Source organism: Strongyloides ratti, assembly GCF_001040885.1.
Source record: "Strongyloides ratti genome assembly S_ratti_ED321, chromosome : 1".
Classification (NCBI taxonomy): domain Eukaryota; kingdom Metazoa; phylum Nematoda; class Chromadorea; order Rhabditida; family Strongyloididae; genus Strongyloides; species Strongyloides ratti.
In genome coordinates, this window is record NC_037307.1 from 7786022 (window position 1) to 7813361 (window position 27340).

Genomic DNA, 27340 nt, shown 5'->3' on the forward strand with positions numbered 1-27340 from the left:
GTGTAATAAATATCATTCAAAATTATTTTGCAGAAATGATATTTTTAACATTTTTCAGGAAAAGAAATATTGTTGTGATGTAGTTATTTAATAACATTTTCCTCTATTCTCTATTGTTACAGTACGTGTCATATGTATTTTTTTATAATAGCCTACTACTTTCTGCCAATGTCTATTTTTTGTCAAGATTTGATTGGGCATTATCTATGTCCTTTACACTGCTCAATAATTGGAAACTCTAATTTTATTTTTAATCGTTTCTGTTCATCAAAAGATCGTCATAGTGAAATTTCAACATGCAACACAACTGAAAAGAATGGTTGTTACTCAATGACAATTGATTTTGAAAACAATAATGGTGAAGAAGGTAGACTAACAAAACGTGGTTGTTATTCAACATTTGTTAGAAAATTTGGAATTGGTTTACCAAAACTTGATAAATGTGAATATTATGAATTAAATTTATTTGGAAGACATTATGAAGCAGATATATGTCGTTGCTCCTATGATGGATGTCCTATATAAATTGAATGTATCTCTATTTTTCAATTGTTTAGAAACATTTTGTTAAATAAAATAAAAACTTTTTTTTTTATAATTTTATTGATATGATATTTATTAATGTTCAAGTATATATATACATAAAGAATGAAAGCACGTGGTATGCGTTAAACTTTTTAATAGTTAGTTAATATTTATTATAGATGAATAAAAATCAATTCATTTTAATACAATTTTTATTTTATTTTTTAAAACATTACATAAAAGTTTTTTAAATAATTTCTAATTTACATATTTAAATTATAGAATTATTAAATGAATAAAATAATTTTTTTTTCATGTTGTTTTTTAATTTCATATCATGCAATTTAAATTACTAACTAATATTATATTAAATAAGATATTTTCAATTTAAATAAAAATTTTTATTTTATTTTTAGTAGATGAATTTTTATTTTCTTTTATTTTTGGCATATTTATAAAAGAATATATATATATATTATATATATAGATTTACATTTATACTTTGTTCAAATATACTAAGTAAAATCAAATTGTAGTCATAATATTTAATTTCTTTGCCATTTTTTAATATATTTGGCGTAGTGGAATTAAATATTGTTTACTTTAAATGTTTAGCTTAAAAAATATATTTCAAATAATAATTTTATTTAAGATATTTTTCATACTTATTTATATAGTAATTATCTTTAAAATGAATGATATTATTTCATGATAAAGTTTGTGTAAAAGTGTAGGCGTTAATACAATATACAATACTTTGTCCATTTAATGATTAAAGATTACATTTTTTTTTTAAAAACATATTTAATTATGTATAATATTAATAAAAAAATTATGTTTTAGTTAAATAGCTAGTAAAAAAGATGTTACCAATTTATAAGATTTTTTTAAATATAACGTAAATTGCTGGAAATAATTAGTTAAGTAGACAAAAAAAAATGATTTATATCATTTTTAAACATTTCAATTTAAGTTAAAGTTATATTACCTTGTATCATGATAATAATATTATAATTGTAAACAAATTTATTATATTTTTTTTAGTAAGTTTTAGTTAAATAATATTTTGTTTAACTAGTTAAAATGTACATATATTTTTAAAATGTCATTTTATTTTATGCTGTTCATAATTTTATCTATGTTTTTATATTATATATTTTTATCTTTCAATATTATTTAGAAATAATTTATTTTATAAATATATTTTAGAAAGATATATAATATGGCTTTTGATAAATGTGAAGATGAAAATGTCTTTAGAGATAATTTTTTTGGTTTGCATGCTTTCAAACCATTTAGAAAATGTCATTCCGAAAAAAATTCATTATTTAGTGGAAATAGAGATAAAAAAAAGTTTATTAATCATTCTAATAATAGTATTTCTTCTATTTTAAATGAAACAAATAATGAAATAATGATGAATGATAAAGAAAAATATAATCATTCTGATGATAGAATTTTTACAACAAATTTTATAGATAATATTCACAACACTTCTTTGAATGATGATCTACAAAGAAATATTTTTACAGCTTACCGTCGTGTTCCAATAAAAATTCTTATTGGTGTTTCTGATTGTTTAGAGAAGAAAGAATTTATTGATGATTCTTTTAACTATGAAAATAAATTTTTAAAAACACGAATAGAAAAAATTAATGAATTAGAAGCTTATAATGATATGTCATCTAAAAATGTCTCTATAACAAGACCATACATTAACTTTGAAAAAATGAGAGCATCAACAAGAAAATGTGTTGAATAAATCATTATTTTTTTTATTAACTTTGCAGGTGGAAATTTTTATCATTCTTAAATATAGATGGTAAAAAAAAAATTCATTAAAATAATAATAATAATCAGTTGTTGCTTTTATAATTTTGTAAATTATATTTTTATGTTTTATTATTTTTAAAAATAGTTACAATCGTTTTCCTATCAATACTTATCACTTAATTTTATTATTTCTTTCTTTTTTTTTTATTAAAATTCCACCTGCAAAAATATGTGCAGCTTTATTTTTAGGTTACATTTTGTTCTATAATTGTATAGTATTATATTTGAATACAATGGTTAAAGTATTAATAATATATTTAAAAGAATAACAAATAAATGAAAGGTTGTTTAACTACAAAAAATAAATATTTTATTTTATAGATAAAGTATATGATTCTATAAATAAATGTTTTTTAATTTATAATTTCTTTATTTTTTTTCTTTCATTAAAATTTTTAAAAAAAAAATTTATTTAAAACATTAATACAATATTAATATAAAATATATATAAAAGTGAAAAAAAAAATGTTAACATGAAATTTTTAGGGAAATATAAATGAATCATCTTCGTTATTAATATTATTTAAGTCAATTGGAGACATTGTATTTTCTTCTAAAATATTAGTATCACCAATTTCTTTGGTTTGTAAGCGTTTTAATGGATTATGAATTACTGTACGACTGCTGGGACTTTTTTCATCACCACTTACATTTCCATCTGTACTTACATTATCGCGTTTAATATTTGGATTACTAAAACGAGCAATAGCACTGTGTGGGGGACTCCTTCCATGAGAGGATGGTCCTTCACGAGAGGTATCACGGAATAAACTTCCAGATACACCTGTTCTTCGATCATCCAAAAACATTTCAACTAATAAGTCAAGTTTTTTGTCAATCTTTTCTACTGATCTTTCCACTTTACATATCCTTGATGCCATTGATACTTTAAATTCTTCCTTATTTATTTGTTTTCCAACAATATAATCAAGTCTTTGTTGGACAGTTTTAACTCTTGCCTGTAATTCAACATGCCCAGCTGAATATTGTTCAATAACATCCTTAACATCATATGGTTTCAAAGCCTCTTTAAATTTCCTCCTAGCAACCAAAAGTTGAATTCTTCTTATTGCACGTATTGCATTTTTTAATGGTGGTGTAAATTCATCCAATGTCTTTGGCTTTAAGTTTGGTATTTCATCATCTAAAAAATAAATTAAAAAAAGAATAAAAAAAAAAAATTAAATAAAAATATATATATATATATACACATCATGTTTTAAAAAAAAAAAAAAAGAATTACAAAAACTTTTAACAAAATGACGACATAAATTATTAGATAGAATATTTAAGTTAATATATATTATTATATATAAATGTTAAGGTGAAGATAACAAAACAAAGTGGTAATACCGATTATATATTCAACTGATTGCCGTTGTTGTGATGCACAGGCACTCAACTGACCAAAAAAATTATTTTCAACGTCATTTTGATCACGACTCTCAGCAGCTTTTTGTTTCTCTTTTAATGATTCAGCCCAATTATATATAGGAGCAATTATAAAATTATAGTCATTGAAAACATTAGTTAAACCTGAGGAACTAACAATATTATTATTATCAGTTTCTTCACATGAATATGATCGACGTTGAATGTTATCTGTATGAGTGCCCTTATCATCAGTGGTTAAGGATTTGGAAATAAAAGAACGATGGTGTTTGTAAGTATCTAAAGGACATCAATTGTTAAAAAATTTTAGTGAGGTAAAATTATGTTAGTTTAGACTTAAAATAATCTGACCCACAAAACTCTTGCCTTTATAACAATATTGCTAATATCAATAGGTTTAATTAGAAAACTTTAACATTAAAAGATACTCCAAAAAATATTGTTTTTCCAACAATATCGTCATGACAAGATGGGACAGGAAAACCAATATTATTTATCTAAACTTACCATCAGTACCTGCCAAACTACTTTGATTGGCTATTAATCGATGATGTAAAACAATATCTTCTGCCTGTTTTCTTAATGATTGACTAGTTTTACTTTTTGATTTCCATGATCCTAATGAAAAACCTAGTGTACCTAGTGATTCAATTTCTGAGACATCTGATGCAGACATTAAAGAAACACTATCTGATGCTTTTGGTAATAAAAGTGATTTTATTGTTGTATTTTGATAATTTCCTGAAACATATGTATTTTCTGTTGATAGGTAATTTGATGAATAATCAGGAGCCTCCGTATTTAATGGTACTTTTTTTTTGGTTGATTGCCTTATCCTATTAATTAAAGATGTCTGTCCCGTATTTCCACCAACTGAAGAGGTTGGTTTTATTCTACAATAAAAAAAAATAAATTATTTAAAAAAAAAGAAGTATTAAAACATATTTTATTGTTAAAAAAAATTTTTATAAATGTGTCATTAAAAGTGTAGGTAAAAAAAAATGAACACATAAATATATAAAATAAAAAAAATGTAAAACATGAAACTCAATTATAAAAATCATTGTGCTAAAAATATATTACAAACCTATTAATAATAGTATAATTATTTTCAAATTTTAAATATATATTATTTTTGGAGATTGGCATAACGAGATCATTAAACATATTTGAAAAGTAATGATACAAGGATTTTAATATTTGTTTGTAATATTTACACAACAAACTATGACTTCCCGTCTTTTCTCGTTTTACCCTCGTTTTATTATCAATAAAACTGAAAATGAATTTGTAATTAAAAATGTTTTTAATATATATAGTCAATCGGGCATTTAATAAAGATAATATATATTTCTAACTTTTAATATATTTATATATATGAGAATATTAAAATTTTTTTTTTTGTACTTAAATATGTAATTTTTTTTTTCCAATTAAACTTTTAAAAGAAAACTAACATTTGTGGAATTTGCACTGTTTGTAAATAAACTTTCCATGTTGCTAGACTACGACTTTGTGGAGCCGCAGCATAATGTCGCCATAGGCATTGAATTAATCTTGCTGCTGGAACTCTCCTACGTATTAAATGCTTTTGACGTTGGTGTTGTTGAACTTTTAATGCAAATCCAGATCCTAAAATTCCGGCTGGAAGTGCAAAAAATGATATACCTAAAAGTGCACAAAATGCTGCAATCATTTTTCCAGGCCATGTTATTGGTGTAAGATCTCCATATCTAAAATTAAATATTTTATTTATATATATATATATATAATTAATAAATTATATTCCTATTATCAATTCTAGTTTCAAATAGACAATAGTTTTAGTTTCCTTTTATAGTTACTAAAATTATAATTTAACATACCCTACAGTTGATAATGTTATCTGAAAATAAGAACATGTTATAAATTTTATTTTTAAATAATTTAAATAAAAACTTGATTTAAAAATAAACTTACCACACCCCACCATAAAGCATCAGCAAATGTTGAATATTTTTCATTTGTATTTTTTTCACATAAATAAACTAGGAAAGACGAAAATATTAATCCAAGGAAGCCAATATATACAGTTGTTAACAATTCCTAAAAAAAAAAAATTTTTTTTTAAAAAAAAAAGTAAGTTTGTATGTTTAAATTAAAAAATTTTGTTATATTTAAATAAATATACTATACCTGTCTATGTGCCCAGATGACAGAACTTAATAGACGCCATGATCCAGCACGTCTATCAATTCTTAACATTCTTAATATTTGAAAAAACCGTAATCCTCTAATCGCACTTGCTGCGAATACTTGACCAGTTGCTCCCATACATAAAACAACAATTGATGCTAATATTACAATAATATCTAGAAAATATTTAACTAATTTTTTAATGATTTTTTTATACATACCAATTACACAATAAGCAGAGGTTGCGAAACGTATTCTACCACCAATACCTCTGTATCTACTTCGGCATCCTGCCGACCATACACGGCATAAATATTCAATTGCTAACCAAATTACAAATATAATTTCTATATAATACAATATCATAGTAGCTCCCTCTTCAAAATCTGGCATTGTAGAAAAGACGCTTAAAGCAAGGCATAATAATACCATGACAAGAACAGAAAGATGATAAGTAGCAGCTTTCCATCCCCGTGGTCTTTCTAAAAAATTTTGCATTTTGTTTTGGATACGCCGAAACCTCTGATCAGTTCTATAGTTTTTATAAACCAATGGTTTACCAACTAAAGACATTTTTCTAACTTCTAAATTCTGTTGATTATTATTAAGATAAATTACAAAAAAAAAAACACAAAAAAAAACTATTTTTTTTTATTAATTAAAAATCGTTTTATATTTGTGTAAGAGGAAAATATATTTATTGGTTAAATAGAAGCTCTAGTATAGTTATATATTATCAAATCGTTTTTAATATACTTTTTTCGCATAATAAATTCTATAAGATAAATATTATCTTAGATTATAAAAATCTTTAAATATAAATCACAATATTTTTCGCCCTTTATCCCAATGAAAAATTTTTTTCATATTATTATCTATTTAAATCTTTAAACTTACATCACCAGAAATTGGAGAATTAAAATTAAAAGAAAATAATGAATTGTTAAATTTGGTGTCCTGTATTTGATTAGATTCACTGTTAATTGATTCTACAGATACTAAAATACAAAAAAAAAATATTGTAATATGTATATATATAAAATGATTATAGAAATTTAATTATAAGATTAATGTTAAAGAATAGATAAAGAATATAATATTTGAGGTAAGTTATTTATATAAATTAATAATTACTAACTTTTCTACTTTATTTTATACATGCTATAGAATAATACATGCCGGTAAGAATTTATATAAAAATGTAGTTAATTTTTATATTTCTATCAATTATATATATTTTATACTAAAGAACATATTTTATTATATATTATATATTATTTTAATAAGTTATTGTTACTTAATAAAATATTTAATAAAAAAAAAACAAATATATTTATCATTAAAACTTACATTCATTAGGATCTTTGAATATCACACGTTTCTCTAGATTTTTACTAGATGATAAAGTATTTTGTAACGTAGATTGTTGAGAAAATGATATTTTTTTATTTATTAATGATGAATCATTTGCCAAAAGTTTATTCTTTATTTCTTCCTCACTTTTTGATGATGATGATGATACTGTCTACAAAAAAAAAAGATATTTATATAATTAATAAAATTAAATAACACAAGAAACCATATTAATTTTTTTAATAGATTTTTTTTTTCCTCTAATAATACACCACACAACTAATGCATTAAGCTTTAGTTGAATAAGTAAATAAAATTTTTAAATAATTTAAATATGATAATATCTAAAGGAACAAAATTATTTTTTTTTTTTAAAAATTATATAATCAGGCAGTTATAATGGGTTTTTTTTTAATTTTTTTAAATTTTATTTTTTTTTCATAAATCATTTATTTGTATCAAAGTAGAGGTAAAATTATGTTAAATATTATATAATTAAGGAGTAAAAATATAGGTAGATGTATGAAAACCATTCAAGGTTACCAGACACTGTAATTTCTTTTACTTAATATTATGGAAATTATACTATTTTGTAATCTGAAACTTTGTATCTATTTTAAATGAGTTTGATTAAACAAGACACTTAAAATATTCCATCTACCATCAAGATGGTTTTCATTAGCATGTCAAAGCACAGCCGGCTTTAATATCTATATAATTATAGTATATATGTGTGATATTACAGAAAGTGTAAGTAAAGAAAAAATTGTGCTTTATGAGTTTTGAGTAAGGAAAGCATTGATACAAAATATCTTTATTTGAGAAATAAGATAAAGAAAGATTTATGATAGTAACAATATTAATAGTTAAAATTTAGTTAGATATTTAATGTACCCATATAACGTCATGTGGTTAAAAAGTTACGTAAAAATTTTTATTATATTGTACTGTATAATATTTATTTATATAATTCACATATATATTAAAATATAATATTATATAATAATAATAAAATACTTAAAATATCTGATAATTTATTATTTCTGATTATGAGAATTAACAAAATATTTGTACTAGGTTTCTAAGACAACATATATAAAATAATTACAATTACGGTATTTGTAATTTTTAAATATTATTTTAAAATACTAAAAAATTTTTTAAATCAAAATTAATATTTTAATTATAAAATAGATAAATTAAAAATAAATTGATATCAAATATTTAAATAATATTAAAAAAGCACAAATGGTTTATGTAGAATATTATCAATGTGCTCAAATATATCTCAAAACTGTGTTAATAAACGACAATGCGTATGATAAAGTAAATATGCCTCATCTTTCCGTTATTAAAAAGAAATTGAAACCAAAATTTGTTAAACTTAATTACAATATATAAAATTTGATAAACAATTTTTAATTCTTCAAAAAAAAAAAAAAAACAAATAATATTCATATTTGACATACCTTTAAACTTTTTTTCTTCATTTTATAAAAATATCTTCAGTAGTATTTCATTTATAAAAATTTAAAGATTTTAATATTTAGAATATAATTATTTTATTGTTTTATAATGAATACTATGAAATATATATATATATATATTTTTATATATATTGGTAGTCAATTTTTTATACCGCCTGATAAAAAAAAGATATAATATAGCTTAAATTGCAATTCAGGTGTGAAAATATATATATATATATAATATTTATATTTATATTTATATATGTATTAAATTATGCGCGATAATTGATAGGAATTTTAAAAACAAATATAAATATATACTTATGTACTTGAATAAAATATTTCAAGATATTTTACTTTTAAGAATTCTTTTTATCAGTTTCATTAAATTATAGTTTCATTAGCATGTCTATAAAATATATAAAAACTATATCAAATAAAATATAAATTTAGTTATAATGATGTTCATATATATATTAATTTTAATATATATATAATGTATAACTTTTTTTATGTATATTATAAATAGCTTTTAAATAAATTTTAATAATTTAATAGTCTTAAGGTGTATATTATATATATATATTTTTATTTTATTAATAAATGATTAACTATATAAATAAAATAACTTTGATATTTGAAGAAAAAAAAAAAAAAAGGAAAGCAATATCCTTTTAAATAGTATTAAATGAAATAAAATATTTTAATATAAATATAATGAAGATAATAATTTTGTTTGGGTTTTATTATAAAAAGTTTAAAATAATATTCCAATTATTTATTGACATGTATCATTAATTTAAATTTTAAATTTATTATTAATAATAATTTTTTCTTCTTTTTCTTAGAATTTTGGATTACATAAAGTATCAGGTGTATTAATATCAAGGATTTTTGTCAAACGATATGCTATTATTGAGATTTTTTATAAATATATTATGTATTTTAATTACTATTACACTCCAAAGAAAATTAAATTGTTGCCCTAAAGGTTGGATTAACAATGAAGAATCGTGTTATTATGTTATAAGACACCAATTAGATTTTAATACCGCAGAACATTATTGCGCTAGTAAACATTCTATACTAGTTGAGGTGGAATCTATTGATGAATGGGTAAGTAAAAAAAAAAAAAATAATATAAATGGTAAATTTTTTTTTTCTTAAAAAAATTGTCAAATGAAACGGTTAAATTTCATTTTTATTTAACAATATCAAATATAAATATTAAAATAATACTTTATTTGAATATATACATATATATATATATGTATATCTATTTAAGAAATATAAAGTATTTAAACAAAAATTTTCTTTATAAATATTAAGTCATATGTGATTACAAGGATTCATCCATAGAACTCCATATGCGAAAGCTTTTAAATAAATTAATTTTAAGAGGAACTCTCAATGATAAAATTATTGAAAATTACGTTAACAAAAATTATGAAGTAATTATATCAACAATTAGAAGTGAGATTTTAAAAAGTTTTATATACAGATGTATCATAAAATTGTTTATAAAGAGAAATATAATGTTTTGATAAAAAAAGTTCAAAATTAAGTTAACTTAAAATAAGAATAAATTAGATTATAAAGAAGGAAAGATTAAGTTTAATAAAATAAAGGAAATGAAAGTCAAAATACTAGGAATTTGTAATTTTTTATTTAAAATAAAAAAAGTAAATTGGTATTGTTAGTAATATAACAAAATTTTTAATTAACATACTTTATTGTAATAAAAAAAAGTCAACAAAACAAATTTTTGACATATGATTAATAATATTAATTTGGAAAAAAAAACAAACTTATAATTTAATAAGCTATTAAAATATTTAAAAAAAAAGTTTGAAATACAAAATATGTGTTAAAATCATTTATAAAATATTATTTTATATTTTTAAGCTATGAAAATGAAAAATAAAAATATTATGACAAATATAATATAAAATTCACTTTAGAATTTGATACGACAACTTCCGCCAACAGATAGATATTTTTGGATAGGAATTCGAGACTCAAGTTATGACAACAACATTATTACAAGTGCAAGAGGTTCTATCTTAACTATACAACAATTAACATACTTACCTTGGTTAGTTAAAAAAAAAAATAATATCCAAAAACGTGACAACGGATGGAGTTCTTTAAGTAAATGTGCAGCCTATTTCAATGTAATCAATGTTAATGCCGGTTACATTTATTTTTACAACTGCAATCTTAATTTTTTTGCTATCTGTGAAAGAAATGTAACAAAATTTGGTTTTCATTCAATTTAAATCCTTATCTTAAATATTAAAAAGTAAAAAATTTTTTATTGTTGTAAGAAAAATGTACTATAAAACTATTAACATTTCTTTTATTTAATTGCTTTTTTTTTCATTATTTTACACCGTTTTATATTTTTAATTTTATTATATAATATTTATACTGTAGTTCTTTGAAATTTTATATTTACAATACGCCTATCATTCCTATGAATATCAGTTGATCCAATATTTAATATTATAAAAAATTCAAAACACATTATTAATGATGTTGCTAGAAGTAATTGTGCTGCCAAAAACCACCCACCAATAGAACATGATGTAATTTGAAAAATTTTATCATTAGGAATTTCATTAACAATTTTACTATTTTCAAAATTAAATGTAATCCATGGACAAAATGAAAAAAATCCTTCAACAAAAAAAAGAAAAAAAAGTGTAAAACAACATCCTGAATGTACTAATTTACAAATTCTAAGGCAATGTTCTACTTTTTTTATATGAAGAAATGTATAATATATTTGTAATAGTAGTATTATAATAATAGTAAAAACACAAAAATATTGCCAACCAACATTTATATTTATAAATGTTTTTGGTAAATCTTTATGTTGTGATGTTAACCATTTTTCAAAAGATAACCATATAAAAAATGTTTCTTTTTTATTATTATTATATGATATTGAACCTTTTCCAGTGACAATTAATCCAATTATAAGTAACATTAAAATCTAAAAAAAAAAAAAGTAAATTTTATCACAAAATATTTATTTTTTAATTTTTTTACCATTGAACCAATTCTTATTATAAATAAAATACGATCACCATACATTTCCGACCAATATCTATTCTCAACTTCTTGTTCAAGTCTTTGTGCAACCATTGTTAATCTTTTTAACGTTTCTGTAGAGTGTTTACGTAATTCTATTTTATCATTCTTATACATTGTAGAATGACTACTAGAAAGTATTATTTTCTCTGTCGTTGTTTTTATACATTTTTTCTCCATTGTAGTTTTTTGTTTTTGATTAAAATCTAAAAATTAAATAAATAATGACAATTTATATTAGAAAGATATAGATAAAAAAAAATAATTTAAATTAGAAAGTAATGTAACTATAAAAATATTTATTATGATAATATATTATGATAACAGATATTGAGAAAAAAGTAAAAAAATAAAATTAAAATTGTTGAATACAAATAACATATTTCTTATAAATGTTATGATATTATGGTGCTTAAAGCCTTATATATTATCTATTATTAATAATAAATTATATGTTATATCATCTGAAAAATAAAGTTTTATAATAAGGTAGATATATTTATATTTTTAATATATTTTAAATTTATATAACCTTTTATTTACAAAAAAAAAAAAAAAAAGTTTTCTTCGGTAAATGGTAAAAAGAAATTTATAATTATTAAAAGTTAATCTTCATTAAGAATGATTTCAAAAAGCCAATAAAGTTTCTATCTTGCATCATTACATGCCGTCTTTTGCAATTCACATTTTGATTGGCTTATTATATTGCCGATATGTTACTTGTAATCAGATAACTAAACTAATTGCTAAATATAGCAGTAACAAAGTACAATTATTACTTCATTTAATATTACGTAAAAAGAAATATAGCTAATGATGTTGAGAAGAGATAATTTTGCAATGATTGAAATTTATAATAAATATTGAAGGGAAATACAAAAATATGTTTATATCTTTATCATTAATTTCTTTTTTAGAAAATATTTTATAGAAAAAAAATTTGTAGTTTTTTTTGTTACTACATTTTTTTTTTCTTTTTCTTTGTAAGTATAATTTTATTTTGTCAAATAAAATATAATTATATGCTTAAATAATAAAAACAAACATAAATAAATGTTATATATAATTTAATTTATATAATTTTGTCATTTAATTTATTAAAAATATATTATAATATTATATATTTAGTACCTTGTTTACTTCAATATATATAAAATAAAAGTTAAGTAAGTTTAGTCTAATTATCCTTTACAGGTCATCAAGTTCATTATTATTATATATAAAATTTTTTATATAATTACATAAATAATACTCTATTTTTGGTTATTTAATGAAGACCTAAACATTATCTAATTAAGGATTATAAATCATTTATATATTAATTTATATACCTATTCCAGTTATATCTTTATAAATTTTTATTATGCAGTAAATTACTTAATATAGAAACTTTCTTAATTAATAAACAATTAACATATATTTATATAATACTTTATTGAAATAAAACTTTTTTTTTTCTTCTTTTTTATATATATATATATCCATAACAATGCCATGATTATACAATTGAAGATTTATTATTAATAAGATTTTGATCTGGCGGGTATTTTCTTCATTCCAATATTTTAATTTAATTATTGTTATTTTAAAATTAAGTTTATATACCTTTTCATAATGTGCTAAATAATAATGAGAAAATTGTAAACTGCAAACAATTATTATAATATATATGATTTATGGTAACCTTGGAAATCTTAGCACCAGTATTCAAAACGGAAATGGCGGTAAAAGAATAAACTTGGAAAGTTAATGATATTAATAGTTTGTTAGTGGTAATAAATTAAAACAATAAAATTACACTTATTATGGAATGTATCATTTTTATTTATTACACAATTATATCAATAAATGTTATCATAAGTTATTTAAATAATCAAAACACATTAAATTTTGATAGAAAATATTTAGTAAATTATAAATATTATTATCTATTTAATTAGTCATATATTAAGTAAAGTTATAATATATATATAAATATTCAAGTTTATATTTTTTATAATCATGAGAATTTTAATGAATTTATTCTAGACAACACAATTTTATAGAAAAAGAAATTATTATACTTTACTCTTTGATATCATACATCTTTATTTTATTTTTTTTTCAAAGTAATGTTATATAAATTTGCCATCTATCACATTAATTTGCAATTCTTTACTATTTTATTACATCTTCATTATACAATTTGTTTATCTTTTATTTTACTACCTATTCTTTTTTAAATTCTTTTTACTTTCTATAGTATTTTGTTTTGAATTTCTGAGTAAAATTATAAACATAAGAAATACAATAAATAGAAGTATTGTTCGGTGGATGCTAAGCGCCAATAAGTATGTGTTGTTGGCAAAAAAATTACATCAACAGAGGGCGGGAAGGCACTGAATTAAAATAAATTTACCTTTCTATGGAATTAAAAAAAAATATGTTGGAATGAGAGTGGAAATAAAACTATCACTTTTATTTTGTATTTTTAACAAAAAAAAGATTTTTTTATTACCATTGTTCTTAGATGTATACTTTTATTTGTTAAGAAAGCGCCTTTTTTTTTAAATTGTGTTATGAACAATCTCCTGGGAACTCTTATTTTGCAACATTTCAACTTTTTATTTTAAAAAAGTTTTGTCACAAAACATTAAAGTCTATTGTCAAGTATTATTTATATTAAAAAGGTCTTTTTAATCTATAATATAATTTGATAGTCTTTTTGGTATAAAAGTACATACATAATTACTGTAATCACTAAATTATTTAAATTTTCTTATCATTCGTAACTTTATTTAATAACATTCGTATTTAGTAAATGGGCGGGAAATTTAAAAAAAGTAATAAGAAGGTAAAATTCAAAATTTTTATCATTGTCTGTTGTTATCAAATATAAGATAAGACTCTTATAATCTTTATACTAAATATTCATATAATTTTTTAAATTTAAAAAATATTATATTTTTACCCCTAAAATAACATCTATCTTTTTTTTTATTTTTATTTTTTTTTGTGTTATCTTATCATATTCTAGAATTTTATGTTTAATTGTTATCAAAATAAATATAATGTCAATCAAACATGACTTATTTCTAAACTTCTGGCCAAACTAATCTTTTTCTTCATCTTCAGCGCGCCAAACTTAGAAGTTACCGCCGACAAGCTTCCCCTCCTTGAAGATAGTAGCTTGAATGATCCACCCTTTTGCCATATATTTAAGGGAGACTAAACAATTTGGTCTTTCATTTTGTTTCCGCAGACAAATTGCCTTCCATCATTCATATATATATTTATGTAACATCCCTATTATATATTGTGGTTTAATTTATAATTGATATCTTAAAATAAAATGTTCCATTAATTTATAGTAATATATTTAATTATAAAATTTCAATGATATAAATTAAAAATATATTGATAAGGGCGTTCTTTATTAATGCCTGATTGACATTAAGTATTTCTTATCAAAATTTTTGCCGTTTTTGGCGCGATAACTAATATTACATACTTTAAGGTGTGTCATTAAATGATAATGTTATAAATAGATCGTTCTCTATTTTAATGTGTTATAATATTTATTTAGTAATTTATAAAAAAAAAATATAAATAAATAATTATATATTTTATTGATAAATGTTATATTTTTTTTTAGTATAATACGGTGTAAAATGGGTAGAAAGCATGCGGTGATAGAAAATTCTCCATTATCAGCATTCTCACATACTTTTACTGTTCATCAAGAATGTATGAATTTAACAGATTTCAAACATATGTTACTAAATGTCTTTTCAAATAAAAATAAAATGTAAGTTTTAATATTAATATTATTATAAATAATTTCCTAAAGATTTACATCAGAGTCTAGACATTTAAAAAAAAAAATTTTTATATATAATTAAAAAAAAAGTTCACAAAGGGTCAAGAGTCCCGCGCTAGAATTGTGTACAACTACTAATGAAAACACACTAAATATTATATTTTAATTAAAATATTTTTTAGATCAGATACTGTTAAATATATTTGCCCAATGCCAAACTGTGATAAATTGTTTTTAATTAAAGAAGAATTACAATTTCATATGGATTGTTGTCATAAATCTGTTGATGAAAATGATTTACTTTGTACAGAGGTTCCTGATATGCTTGAAAATGAGGAAGAAATTTTACCTACATTTGAAATGATTCATAAAAAAAAGGCAAAAAAATTTACCCGACTTCAGGAAGTTGCCATTCAAGTTTATGGAGAATTAGATATGGAAAGAAGGTGTATATTATCAAAAAAAAAATTTGTACCATTTGAAAGTGGTTGTTTAAATATTTTTAAGGATAAAGAAAATTACACTTTAAAGGAGAGTAGTAATAAAAAATATAGCCAAAATACATCACCAAAGAGAAAAATTAATGATACCATTTCATCAGATTTATTATTAGCATTTCAAAAAAGAAAATCAAAATGTCCAAAGTTGATTGATATTAATAAAACAAAAAAATCAGACATCTTAAGTATGTCTTCAATTTTAGAAAAAAATGAATACCTCAATGATATGATAAAATATCAATATTTAGTTGATCAAAAGTTACCATACATAATAAACTTTACTGATTTAACTTTTAAAAATTGTACTTTACCTGGTCTTTACTCCAAGGATAAATATTCTACGTCAACTGTTAAATTACTCAAAAGTAATGGTATAAAACAAGATATTTTAACAAAACAAAATATAAAAGAACATGAAATTATTGAATTAAGGAAATCATTAAAAAATCAAGATGATCTTAATAAATTATTTGGAATTAATGTCAAATTGAGTAGGACAAGATACTGTGATCAGGTATTCAAGATAGCCTCAAATTTTATTTTGAAATTATCATCTAGTCCAGAAAAAATTTTTAATCCAAATGATAATTTCAGGATAATTATTTAATTAGAAATTTAATAGATTCTGTATTGCCACAAAAATTTAGTCAAAAAAAAAAGATTAATAAATTAGTTTTAAATGCAAATATTCACTAGTTTTGTTAGTTTGTTGATATTATTCTTTGTATTTAAATATACTAAATAAAATATTTAATGTCATATATTGATATAGTATAAATTTTTCTTTTGTATTATTTTCTTTTTTTGGTCTGTATAAATAAAGTTAAAAAAAAATTTTTTTTTTTCAGATATTTTTGTTATCAATTATTGAATTTTTTTTATTGTAAGTTTTTTTTTTTAAACTTTTTTAAACAATTATTATTGTTATTAAATTATTCCCACCAAAATGTACTGTTTCATTAAATGTTTAATAGTTCTGTTTTTTTTTCTTGCTAGTAAATAGAATTATTAAAATAATTAATAGTATAATAATTTAAATACATATAGATAATAAATCTATTATTTTATATTAAACAATAGATATATAATTTATTATAATACTAAAATAATATTTTGTTTTGAATGTAAAAAAGTAAAGATTACTGTAATAAATGAAATAATTAAACTTTATTATTTTAAAATTATTTTTTTTTATTTTAATAATGTAAATACAATATTTTAAATTGAGATTTTATTTTGTTTATCTTATTATTATTATAAAAGAATATCTTTTTTACAATTTGACTTTACATAGTCTTCTTCTTTAATACCAAAATAGTTGAAATGATCATTAATGTCAATTGCTGCTGCTAAATTTCTACATTTATGATCTTCAGGTGTACTACAAATGTCAAAGTCATCATCTCTCTCCATTTTATTATTATAATGAACAGCATATCTATAAAAGTGTGGTTGTTGAGCTAAACCAGCAGTTGTAAGAATGGCACCATCAGGATCAATAGAATTTGGAATATTAGTAACAATATCATTTCTATGTATAATACGATACCTAAATGATATTGATTTTTCAATTGATTTTGAATATAAATAATTTCCAGTTCTTGGTTCACCAAATGTAACTAATTTTATTTTATCATTATTAATAATTGTCTTATTTGCAACATATAATGCAGTCATTGATGCAAGACTTCCACCTAATCCTTTTCCAGAAATCCATAATTTATATGTTGGGTATTGTTTAATAAGACTTTGTATATCTTTCAACATACCACCTTCAATAAAAAGTTTTTGGAAAGCAGAATGAAAATATGTCATGACACCTGTATTATTAACAAATTTTTCCCATGCACCAAATTGTGAAGCAATTGCATGAATAAATTCTTGTAATAATTGTTTATCAAAACCTGAACCTTTATAAATAATATAAAGTGATTTAGCTTCTTTAGATACAGCAGTCATACCAATACAATTATTTTTAGATTGATCACATTCAACTTCAAAATATTTAGAAATTTTAACATCTGGTCTTGAATTTTTAAGACACTTCTCTGGTTTATCAGTTTTTGTAGCAAGAACAAGAGAATATAATGATCTTCCCAATTTATCTGTATAACGTTTACCTTTTGCTGTTGGTGCCTGAATTGGACATTTAAATGAATCTCTCATTGCATATGGTGAGGTTGCCGGACACGATAATGATGTTCCACATTTTTTTGTATCAATACACCACCTAAATTATTTTATAATATTTTAACAATAAGTTTTTTATTTTTTTTTAATACCTGCAATATTCTTTAAAACTAAAAATATGAACATATGCATTAGTACATTCTGAACAATTTTTAACATCACTACAAGCATTAACCATTCCAGCTTCAGTTTTTGAAATCCATAATGTTAAAAATGGTAAAAAGATACAAATAATATTGATGAAGATCATTGTAAAAACGTCAAATATAAAAATGAAAATCTTTTAATAATATATTATAACTAAACATTTAAATTAAAAATGACTTTGACCTTATTTTAAATTTTATAATAAATTTTATTTCAATATAACAAATGGGTCAATATTATATTACCTTAAGATGAAGATAAATTATATAATATTTCTATTTATATATTAATAGTAAATAAACAAAGAAAAAAAAAATTGGTAATATTTATTTGTTTATTTATTTTAATTTTTCAATTAATAGTATATAATTGATAATATATTTTAATCATACTTTAAGATTTTATCAATTTTTTATCCTTTTTTTTATTCCATAAATCGTATAGAGCTGCTAAGAAACCCGCCAATATCGCAATCAAAACTATTATTCCTCCGATTATAAAATCATTTATATCTAAATTAATAAAATAAAAAGTTTAAAATAATCTTAACATACGATCGAGTGCCCAAGTTATTTGTCGTTCCTTCAGTAACTCACCATATTGATGTATTTTTTGAAGGTTTGTTAAACTAGGACAAGGTTTTACTCTATCTAAAATGTCATATGTTTCAATAAGTGATACCCGTCCTAAATTATCTTTTGATCTAGTTAACAATTTGTACTAAAAAAATAAAAAGAAATATACTCAAAATAATATAATTTTCATGAACATACATTAGAATGATGAACTTTAGAAGATAATAATTTTCTTTCTGTATCCAAAATTATTTCAATTACTCTAAGATGAATTTTTTTTCTTTTTAATTCATTATCAACATACTTCAAGACAACCTCATCACGTATAACATTTTCTATATCTGTTAATACTAATATATAATTACCAGTAATTTTATTAGCTCCAAACATATTATCACTTGCAAAAATAGTTGAAGCTTTATATGATGTCATTTCATCATCAGCTGTATAAAGTGATAATAATCTTATTTCTGGTGTTAATTCAATTGGAAGCATAGTATTTGATATATTATGAAATTTAAAATCTTTCGTCAAAAATCTTATATTAATTGTATAATTTTTCCAACGACAATCCTCCAAAATACTATTAACAATATCTTCAACAATTTGAAATTTTTCAAAATTAATTTTGAATAAAGAGATAATTGTTATATTCCAATTTGTACATGTTCTCACTTAGAAAATTTTAAAAATTATAATATAATCAACTTACATTCACAGATCAAGTTTTCTTCACTCATTTCCATACTTTCACTTATATTTTTATCAAAAGAATCTGTTATTTCTTCATTTTGACAAAAATTTATTATTGAAAAAATGATAATACTTGCAATTAATAATAACAACCTCATATTATTTTCTATCAATAAATTATATTTTGATGATTTCAAGAAAGTATGATGTAATATAAAATCGACATTTTTTATTATATAAAAATAAAGTATTATTATAATTTATAACAAACATAAAAAAAAGCTTATTTATATTAACATAATCCTAATTCTAATGATTTATTTTGGTAGAGAATTTTTTATTCTATATATACGAATTTCATTACAATCTGCTTTGATATTTTTATCACCATCTGCAAATTTTTTTAAAACATTTTTATAAGTTAAAGGTTCAATAACATCATAAATATTAAAATCTAAATTAAGGTGAGCAAAATATTCATTATCTAATTTTGGATTATGAACTAAAAATGATCCATTTTTTAAATTTTGAAAAACAAATTTCCATAATTTTTTTTGTTCTTCAATATCATTGAAAAAACTAAAAACATTATTCATTATTGTAATATCTGCTTTATTTAAAATATTAGCATAATCGAGAATGTTTCCCTCGACTACCTCTATATCAACTTCACCATCACTATTTTTTTTTAATGCTTCCTTCTCACCACCAATGATTTCTCTTTGAATATTACACCAATCTCTATTCATTTCAATTCCAATAACTTTACTTTTTCCATTAGAATATATATTTGCTCCATACATAACTGCACCCATTCTTGAACCCAAATCTAAGATTACCTTTCCCTCTAGTGTAGTAAATTGAGGAACTAGATAATTAAATATATAACGTTGTTGAAGTATACTAAGAGAATGTGATATAAAAGTTTTTTTTTGAACATTTGAAGATAAACAATCTAGACAATAATAACATTGAATTATTCCTTCCTCTATCATATACTCCATTAACTGATCATCATATAAAAATGCATCCAAATGAATTGTTGTATTTTTTTTACAATCTGAATCAGGACCACTCTCTTGAAAGATAACATTTTCTGAATTAAATGTTGCCTCAACAGGTACCTTAAATAAAGTATTATTAAAATAAATTAATAAAATTACCATATCCCTTACACGGGAAGCAAATGCCTCAAGCACATCTTCATCTGTAAAATCATAATTAGATTCTAAAGGTTCAGGAATGCATTTGACATCATTTTTTAATATAGAAAAAACCCATTCTTTGAATAAAGTTTTATTATTTTTATCTAATTTGTAAATTAAATTAATAAATTCATTTTTTGCTTCATTTAATGATATTTTATCCATCCTAATATTTTGATTTTTATTTCTTTAGTAATTTAAACAAAAAAAAAATATATAATAATAGGTAGATTACCAAAAATAAAATATACTCTTCATGCTAGGAGACATGTATAAAAAAAACAACAAAATTATTTAAAAATCAAAAGAGAAGAGTCAATTATTATTTAATAGTATTTATATATATATATAGTGTGTACATATTAAAAAAATCTGTTTAACCAAAACTTTTAAATAAATATGCATTAATTATCATTTTAATGTTTTAATGAATGGTAATTCGAAAAGGCATATACCAAAACAAATTATATATTTATATACTATATAAAAATATTTCCTGTAAAAAAAAAATTAGTAAATTAACATACTATATTTAAAAAAAGATATACATTAATAGAAATATGGTAATCTTGATTGTAGTAGATAATTAAAAATATAATTTACAACTTGAATAAAATTAAACATGTAGAACAATTACAATCATTCTTTCTTCTTTTTTTTTTAATACAAAAAAAAACTATTATTGATGTTTTGTAGTACTGATAATTTTATTACGAATATATATATATATACATATTAATTATTTTAGGGAATATTTTTAGTTAAAAAAAAATAAAGTTGTTAAAAATAGATATTCCTTAAAAAAAAGGCTATGCTTATATACTATACATTCAATACTTAAAAACTTTCAACTATAAAATTTTGACATAAGACAAAATACATAACAATTTCAATAATCAAATTGTTCTACTATTACTACTCTATTACTAAGTTCCATTGTATCAATTAAAAATTATTATTAAAGTGTAAAATAAATATCTATTAATATTTAAAAAGTTTCACCATGCCATAAATATTTGTTTTATTGTTTAAATTATCAAATAAAGTTGGCTTTATCATTGTGTATGATAAACTACTAGTCATCTACAAATTGTGTCCTTTATAAATTTAGTACAATTTTGGAAAAATGTTACTTTGTTTGTAGAAGTATAAGTACTAAAACACAATATTTAGAATTATAGAAAAGTTTGGTACTTTATGAAGGCTTTATATTTTATTTTATCTATTGTAAGTTGTCTTGTCATTATTAACAAATAAAAGTTGTCTCCTCACTTAAACCATATAATTGGACAAAAAATTTTTTTGTTCCATTGATTGTTAACAGAATTTTATACTATTAGTACTTATGAAAATATTATTTTTTTTTTTTCCTAATTCTAAACCAATTTAAAATATTTATATATAATAATTTCTAATAATAAAAAAAAATAATTTTAAACAACATATTTATATTTATTTACATAATAAAATTGTATAATAAATACTCTATCAGCAAAACAAAAATTATAAAATTATTCTACTTCCACGTATTCTAATTTATACTTCTTAATATATAATTTTTACAATGCCTAATTCAAAAACATAATTCATTAATAGGAAAGAAATTGTGAAAATTTAATATAAATGACAAAATCAAGCCAGTTCTTATTATATTTTTATTTGATCTAACTTCAAAAGTTATTTGTAGTGACAGCAACATAGTTAAAACATTTATTATTAAATGTTTCTTAATTTTGACTACTATATTTTTAATGATTCATTTTAATTTATCAATCATTTGAACGAATATATATATTTTAGAGTTTTTATTTGTTTTATTTTAATTTATTTTCTAAATAATGGATACACATACAAAGCATAATAATTCTGTAGAATATAATCCTATACAAGTAAGTTATACAATATTTTTAAGTTAATTAAAAATTATTTATATCATTTTATTTAAAAAAGTTATATCAATGTCGTTAACTACTATGAATATTAATAGTTATTTAAATAAATAATTATCATAATATTTTATATATTCATCTTATTTAATATAAAATATTCTAAAAAAAAAAGAAGAATGTTTCATTTTAGTAAATGTTGGTCAAACAAAAAGAGAAAAAAAAATTAAATATTTAAAGATAATATATATTTATATATTATATATATATTATTGTAAATTTTTTATTAATGTATTTGATATTTAGGAAAAACTTTTTGCATCAGTTCGATGGTTAATCTCACGAGTTTATGATCAAGGAAATATACCAGATTTATTACAAAATATTGTAAATTTAGAATATGATAATGAAAGCAAAGATAGTTGTGCTTTATCTAATACGGTTATGACAACGTTATCAAATGGATCATTATATTCACAAGCAGCTGCAAAAATTTTAAAAAATTCAAATCTTGTTAATGTAATTGATTTATATAGATAAAAAAAATATTTTTTTTTACAATATTTTATAGGCTTCTCCTGGGAGTTTACTTCATGTTCTTACACAATATGGTATTGATGTCTGCTGTGATAATGGTTATATGCTGACGGAAGAACAACTAATCCAACAAAATTCCTTTGATGCTTCACCACACTTAGCAATGATTGATGGGCTTATGACTGCACAAGTAAATTCACTTATTACAATAGAACGGGTTGTTAATGCAATCAGTCAATATGTTAATGTTGAACAAAATGAGTTACCATTAGATTCAGTTGATGCTTTACTTTTTTGGATAAATAAAATATGTTGCATAATAAGGGATCATGTTGAATCCCAAAATATTCCATTAAATTCTAAAAGTGAAAATACAACAATACCCGAAATGGAAGATTTATATGAAGATTTTCAGGATGGGACATGTATTTGTACAGTAGTTAATTTTTATAAACCAGAATTATTGGATTTTAATAGTATTATTTTTAATGATTTTAATACAGATGCAGAAAGTTATTTTAATTTACAACTTTTAAAAAATTTTTGCCAAGCCTTACCAAAAAATATATTTCATTTTGAAATTGAAGATTTACTTATACTTCCTGAATGTATGCAAATAAATCTTAATGTATTTTTAGCTGAGTTATTTGATATACTAGAGGAACCTCAAATTCAAAGTTTACCACCATCTGTACCTGAAACACCAGTTCGTCGACGTTTTGTAGATGTTCAACCAATTGCTGGACTTCGTCCTCATCTAGATTACCCTCCACCTCAACGACCTAATGATAAAGTTTATGCTAATGTACAAAGAGGAATCAGAAATTTTAAAGAACCTAGAGCTAATTCAATGATATCAGCTGATTCCTTAGCATATCCTAGAAATAATAACCATAATCAGGTATATAGGCAAACATTACCACCTGGTGTGTTAACAACAAATTTTTCTTCTATTCCACAGCAGGTAATATTATTATTATTATTATTTATTTTTTTTTTAAATACATATTTATAGAATATTTCTCCTAATCATGAACAAACACATTGTTATAATGACGATTATAACAGTTCACCATCAATGGAAAACTCTTTAGCTACACAAAATAACACAATAAGCCGTTCTGCTAATATTAGATTAGCATTAGAAGAAAAACGAAGAGAATTTAATAAAAATCGGGCGATACAAAGTAATGCCATAGAGGAAAAAAGTATGAAAACGGGAAAAGATGCATTTTTTAAATTAACATCTAGAAATCAAACACATGAACCAAATTTATCTCCTAATAGTGGCGTTCAAAGAGCTCGAACAATGAGTGAAATTGGTATTATACAAAATTCACAACAAATTAATAAACCCAATAATCAAGGATCACAATTATTTATGAGTCAAAGTGGTACAAGTACAGAATCAGAACAAATACGACAACTTCAAGAACAACTTCGTAATGTTCAAATTGCTCTTAATCAAGCTACTTTACATCAAAATAGTGAACAAAATTTTGGAATGCAAGCTAATACACTACCTAGAAATTTATCTCAACCATCAATTTATAATTCTAATGGTATATTTTTATTTTTTTAAACTTTTATTTTTTTTTTTATATTTTTAGATGCATATATGCATAATTTTAGTAATCCATATGAAACACTTCAACATCAAAGATCACCTCAATTAGCACAACATCCTTATGGAATGATGACACATACTCAATACTCATCACAAGGTAGATTATCTCAATTAGATCCAAGAATATCACAAGGTCCATACGCAACACCATTTCCACATCAACAACAAAGATCATTATATCAACAAGGTGTAATGGAAACACCTCAAGGTATGTTTCTTCAACAACAACAACCATATCCTATATCTATTAATACAACAAATCCACATTTCTTTATGAATCAAACAAGTTTACCTTCACCACCAGCATATCCTGGTGCTGCTATGGATATGGGAGCAATTAATGTAAGTATAAATGGTCCTCAAGAAATGTTTCAAAATACATATTCATCAAATCAAGGAATACCAATTTCTTCTGATGATGTTACATCACCAAATTCATTTAGACTTCATAATCCAAATGCCGTGGGTAGTCGTTTAGATCCATCACTTGAGTTAAATAAAAATTTAACAAATTGGGGTATGACTTATAAAACTGAACAAAAACCACGTAGAAGACAATGGGCCAATCAAAATAGACCATCTGGAACTGGTACAAAAAGTGAACATGATATTGTACACCTTTCTGATAATACTACTGTTGAGACTAATAAAGATTTTGACAATGAAACAAATAATAAAGAAGAAAATGAAAATATAATAAATGAAAAAGAAATTTTATCTAAACATCAATCACCACCAAGAGATCCAACCTCCACAAATGATAAAGAAAATAATATAAAACCTAAAGATGAATCAACAATAAAATTAATGAAATCATCATCATTAAAACAAGTTACATCAAGTGAAGTTTTTGATTTTGTAGCATCAGAAAGTACTGAGATTACCGATGAAATGAAAGCCAAAAGAGATGCATTTATAAAAGCTCAAATGAAAAGGAAAGAAAAAGTTGCAGCAAAAGCAGAGGAATTAGATGCTAAATTAGAGGAGATGAGACAAAAAGAAATTGCAAAACAGGAGATGGCTGAACAAAGAAAAATTGATGCAGAAATAAGGAGACAAAAAGCTTTGGAAAATTATAAAAAAAGAAAAGCTGAAAAAGAGTCAAATGAGATGGGAAGAAGTATGTCTGGAAGTATGTCAGCAAGAAGTGGTTTAGGTTCTTCACAAATTTCATTAAATAGAGGTAAAAGTCAACCACCTATTGGTAGACCAACAAATCAAAATAATGAAATGTCATCTTCAAGTATAGTTCAAAGGAAAGGTAGTCGAAATCAGTTGGTGACAGATGATAGTGGTCAACAAAAAATATTTGTTGCATCTATTCAGGAACCAACATTAAAATTATTTGCCAAAAAAGCCCCAAAATCAAATCGTGGTCTTATTGTAAATGCATTAAATTTCAGTGTTTTTCCTGGTGCTGTATGGAATGAACAGAGAACAAAAGTTCAGGGTGCATTGGCACAATCTGATTCAAAACATTTTTTGGTTCTTTTTAGAGATCAAAAATGTCAATATCGTGGTCTTTATACATGGGATGAAGTTTCAGATACTGTATATCGGTTAGATGGAACAGGACCAAAAATTATTAAAGAAAGTATGATGAATTTGATGTTTAAGTATGATTCAGGTGCCAAATCATTTACAATAATTCCCTCAAAACATTTATCAGCCACAATTGATGCATTTTCTTTACAAGATCAGTATTGGCAAAGAGCTAAAATTCCTCATAGTTCCAATACGGTTCGGTAAACAAAAAATTGTGTATGTAAAAATATAATATATTTTTTACAATTTACTTATATTCAATATGCGATTAAAAAGGTTTTTGCATCTTTTTATGGGTTTATAAGCCATGATATTATACTACTTATGTATATTTTTATACTTTTTTTTTTATATTATTTGATATTGCTTAAGAAATAAAAATTGAATAATTTTAATCATTTATTTAATATTATTTTTATATTTAAAAGATAAATAAATTTTACAGGCGATTTGTCAAGTTTTTATCCTATTCAAAAACTGTTTTGATTTAATATAAAAATGTATTACAAAAAAACTTTTTTTCAAATATTTGGATTAAAATTAATTCATATTTAAAAAATCAACATGAATGGAAATTTTTTATTTAATAAATTTAATAACTTATCAAAATATTTTTTATGATGGTAAAATTTAATAATAATTAATATGTACATATTTTTAAATGATAAATTTTTGTTATCAGTATGGTTAGCATCATTTAACTATTAAAGAATTACATTTATTTTTTTCAGTCAATATATATATATTATTAATGTGTTATTACTTTTAAAAATTTTTATCTCATTTCTAGTAT

General features: G+C 21.9%; 10 protein-coding genes across 10 annotated transcripts; 5 read left to right on the forward strand and 5 right to left on the reverse strand.

The window, feature by feature from the left end:
• Nucleotides 1–168: 168 nt before the first annotated feature.
• SRAE_1000241100 (Hypothetical protein) lies at nt 169–525 on the forward strand (the record flags this gene model as incomplete). The annotated part of the gene is made up of 1 exon (XM_024649484.1): nt 169–525. The coding sequence occupies one exon, from the start codon at nt 169–171 to the stop codon at nt 523–525; it is 357 nt and encodes a 118-aa protein (XP_024503357.1).
• A 1222-nt stretch (nt 526–1747) lies between these two features.
• On the forward strand, nt 1748–2287 carry SRAE_1000241200 (Hypothetical protein; the record flags this gene model as incomplete). Its single annotated transcript, XM_024649486.1, has 1 exon — nt 1748–2287. One exon carries the CDS (start codon nt 1748–1750, stop codon nt 2285–2287), a length of 540 nt encoding a protein of 179 aa, XP_024503358.1.
• A 553-nt stretch (nt 2288–2840) lies between these two features.
• On the reverse strand, nt 2841–8768 carry SRAE_1000241300 (KCNQ potassium channel; the record flags this gene model as incomplete). Its single annotated transcript, XM_024649487.1, has 11 exons — nt 2841–3502; nt 3712–4029; nt 4258–4643; nt 5208–5483; nt 5616–5635; nt 5710–5835; nt 5926–6101; nt 6147–6516; nt 6823–6923; nt 7276–7450; nt 8748–8768. The coding sequence occupies 11 exons, from the start codon at nt 8766–8768 to the stop codon at nt 2841–2843; spliced, it is 2631 nt and encodes an 876-aa protein (XP_024503359.1).
• Nucleotides 8769–9653: 885 nt separating this feature from the next.
• On the forward strand, nt 9654–11026 carry SRAE_1000241400 (C-type lectin domain and C-type lectin-like domain and C-type lectin fold domain-containing protein; the record flags this gene model as incomplete). Its single annotated transcript, XM_024649488.1, has 2 exons — nt 9654–9863; nt 10709–11026. The coding sequence occupies 2 exons, from the start codon at nt 9654–9656 to the stop codon at nt 11024–11026; spliced, it is 528 nt and encodes a 175-aa protein (XP_024503360.1).
• Nucleotides 11027–11172: 146 nt separating this feature from the next.
• SRAE_1000241500 (Hypothetical protein) lies at nt 11173–11960 on the reverse strand (the record flags this gene model as incomplete). The annotated part of the gene is made up of 2 exons (XM_024649489.1): nt 11173–11745; nt 11802–11960. The coding sequence occupies 2 exons, from the start codon at nt 11958–11960 to the stop codon at nt 11173–11175; spliced, it is 732 nt and encodes a 243-aa protein (XP_024503361.1).
• A 2196-nt stretch (nt 11961–14156) lies between these two features.
• SRAE_1000241600 (Zinc finger, C2H2 domain-containing protein) lies at nt 14157–16749 on the forward strand (the record flags this gene model as incomplete). Its single annotated transcript, XM_024649490.1, has 3 exons — nt 14157–14173; nt 15478–15630; nt 15825–16749. 3 exons carry the CDS (start codon nt 14157–14159, stop codon nt 16747–16749), a joined length of 1095 nt encoding a protein of 364 aa, XP_024503362.1.
• Nucleotides 16750–17396: 647 nt separating this feature from the next.
• Nucleotides 17397–18582, reverse strand: SRAE_1000241700 (Lipase, class 3 family-containing protein; the record flags this gene model as incomplete). Its single annotated transcript, XM_024649491.1, has 2 exons — nt 17397–18372; nt 18425–18582. 2 exons carry the CDS (start codon nt 18580–18582, stop codon nt 17397–17399), a joined length of 1134 nt encoding a protein of 377 aa, XP_024503363.1.
• Nucleotides 18583–18872: 290 nt separating this feature from the next.
• Nucleotides 18873–19800, reverse strand: SRAE_1000241800 (Hypothetical protein; the record flags this gene model as incomplete). The annotated part of the gene is made up of 4 exons (XM_024649492.1): nt 18873–18991; nt 19034–19199; nt 19253–19728; nt 19767–19800. The coding sequence occupies 4 exons, from the start codon at nt 19798–19800 to the stop codon at nt 18873–18875; spliced, it is 795 nt and encodes a 264-aa protein (XP_024503364.1).
• A 264-nt stretch (nt 19801–20064) lies between these two features.
• On the reverse strand, nt 20065–21117 carry SRAE_1000241900 (Methyltransferase domain-containing protein; the record flags this gene model as incomplete). Its single annotated transcript, XM_024649493.1, has 2 exons — nt 20065–20871; nt 20911–21117. The coding sequence occupies 2 exons, from the start codon at nt 21115–21117 to the stop codon at nt 20065–20067; spliced, it is 1014 nt and encodes a 337-aa protein (XP_024503365.1).
• A 1673-nt stretch (nt 21118–22790) lies between these two features.
• On the forward strand, nt 22791–26751 carry SRAE_1000242000 (Patronin; the record flags this gene model as incomplete). The annotated part of the gene is made up of 5 exons (XM_024649494.1): nt 22791–22841; nt 23145–23357; nt 23410–24339; nt 24391–24937; nt 24986–26751. The coding sequence occupies 5 exons, from the start codon at nt 22791–22793 to the stop codon at nt 26749–26751; spliced, it is 3507 nt and encodes a 1168-aa protein (XP_024503366.1).
• Between the last annotated feature and the right edge of the window lie 589 nt (nt 26752–27340).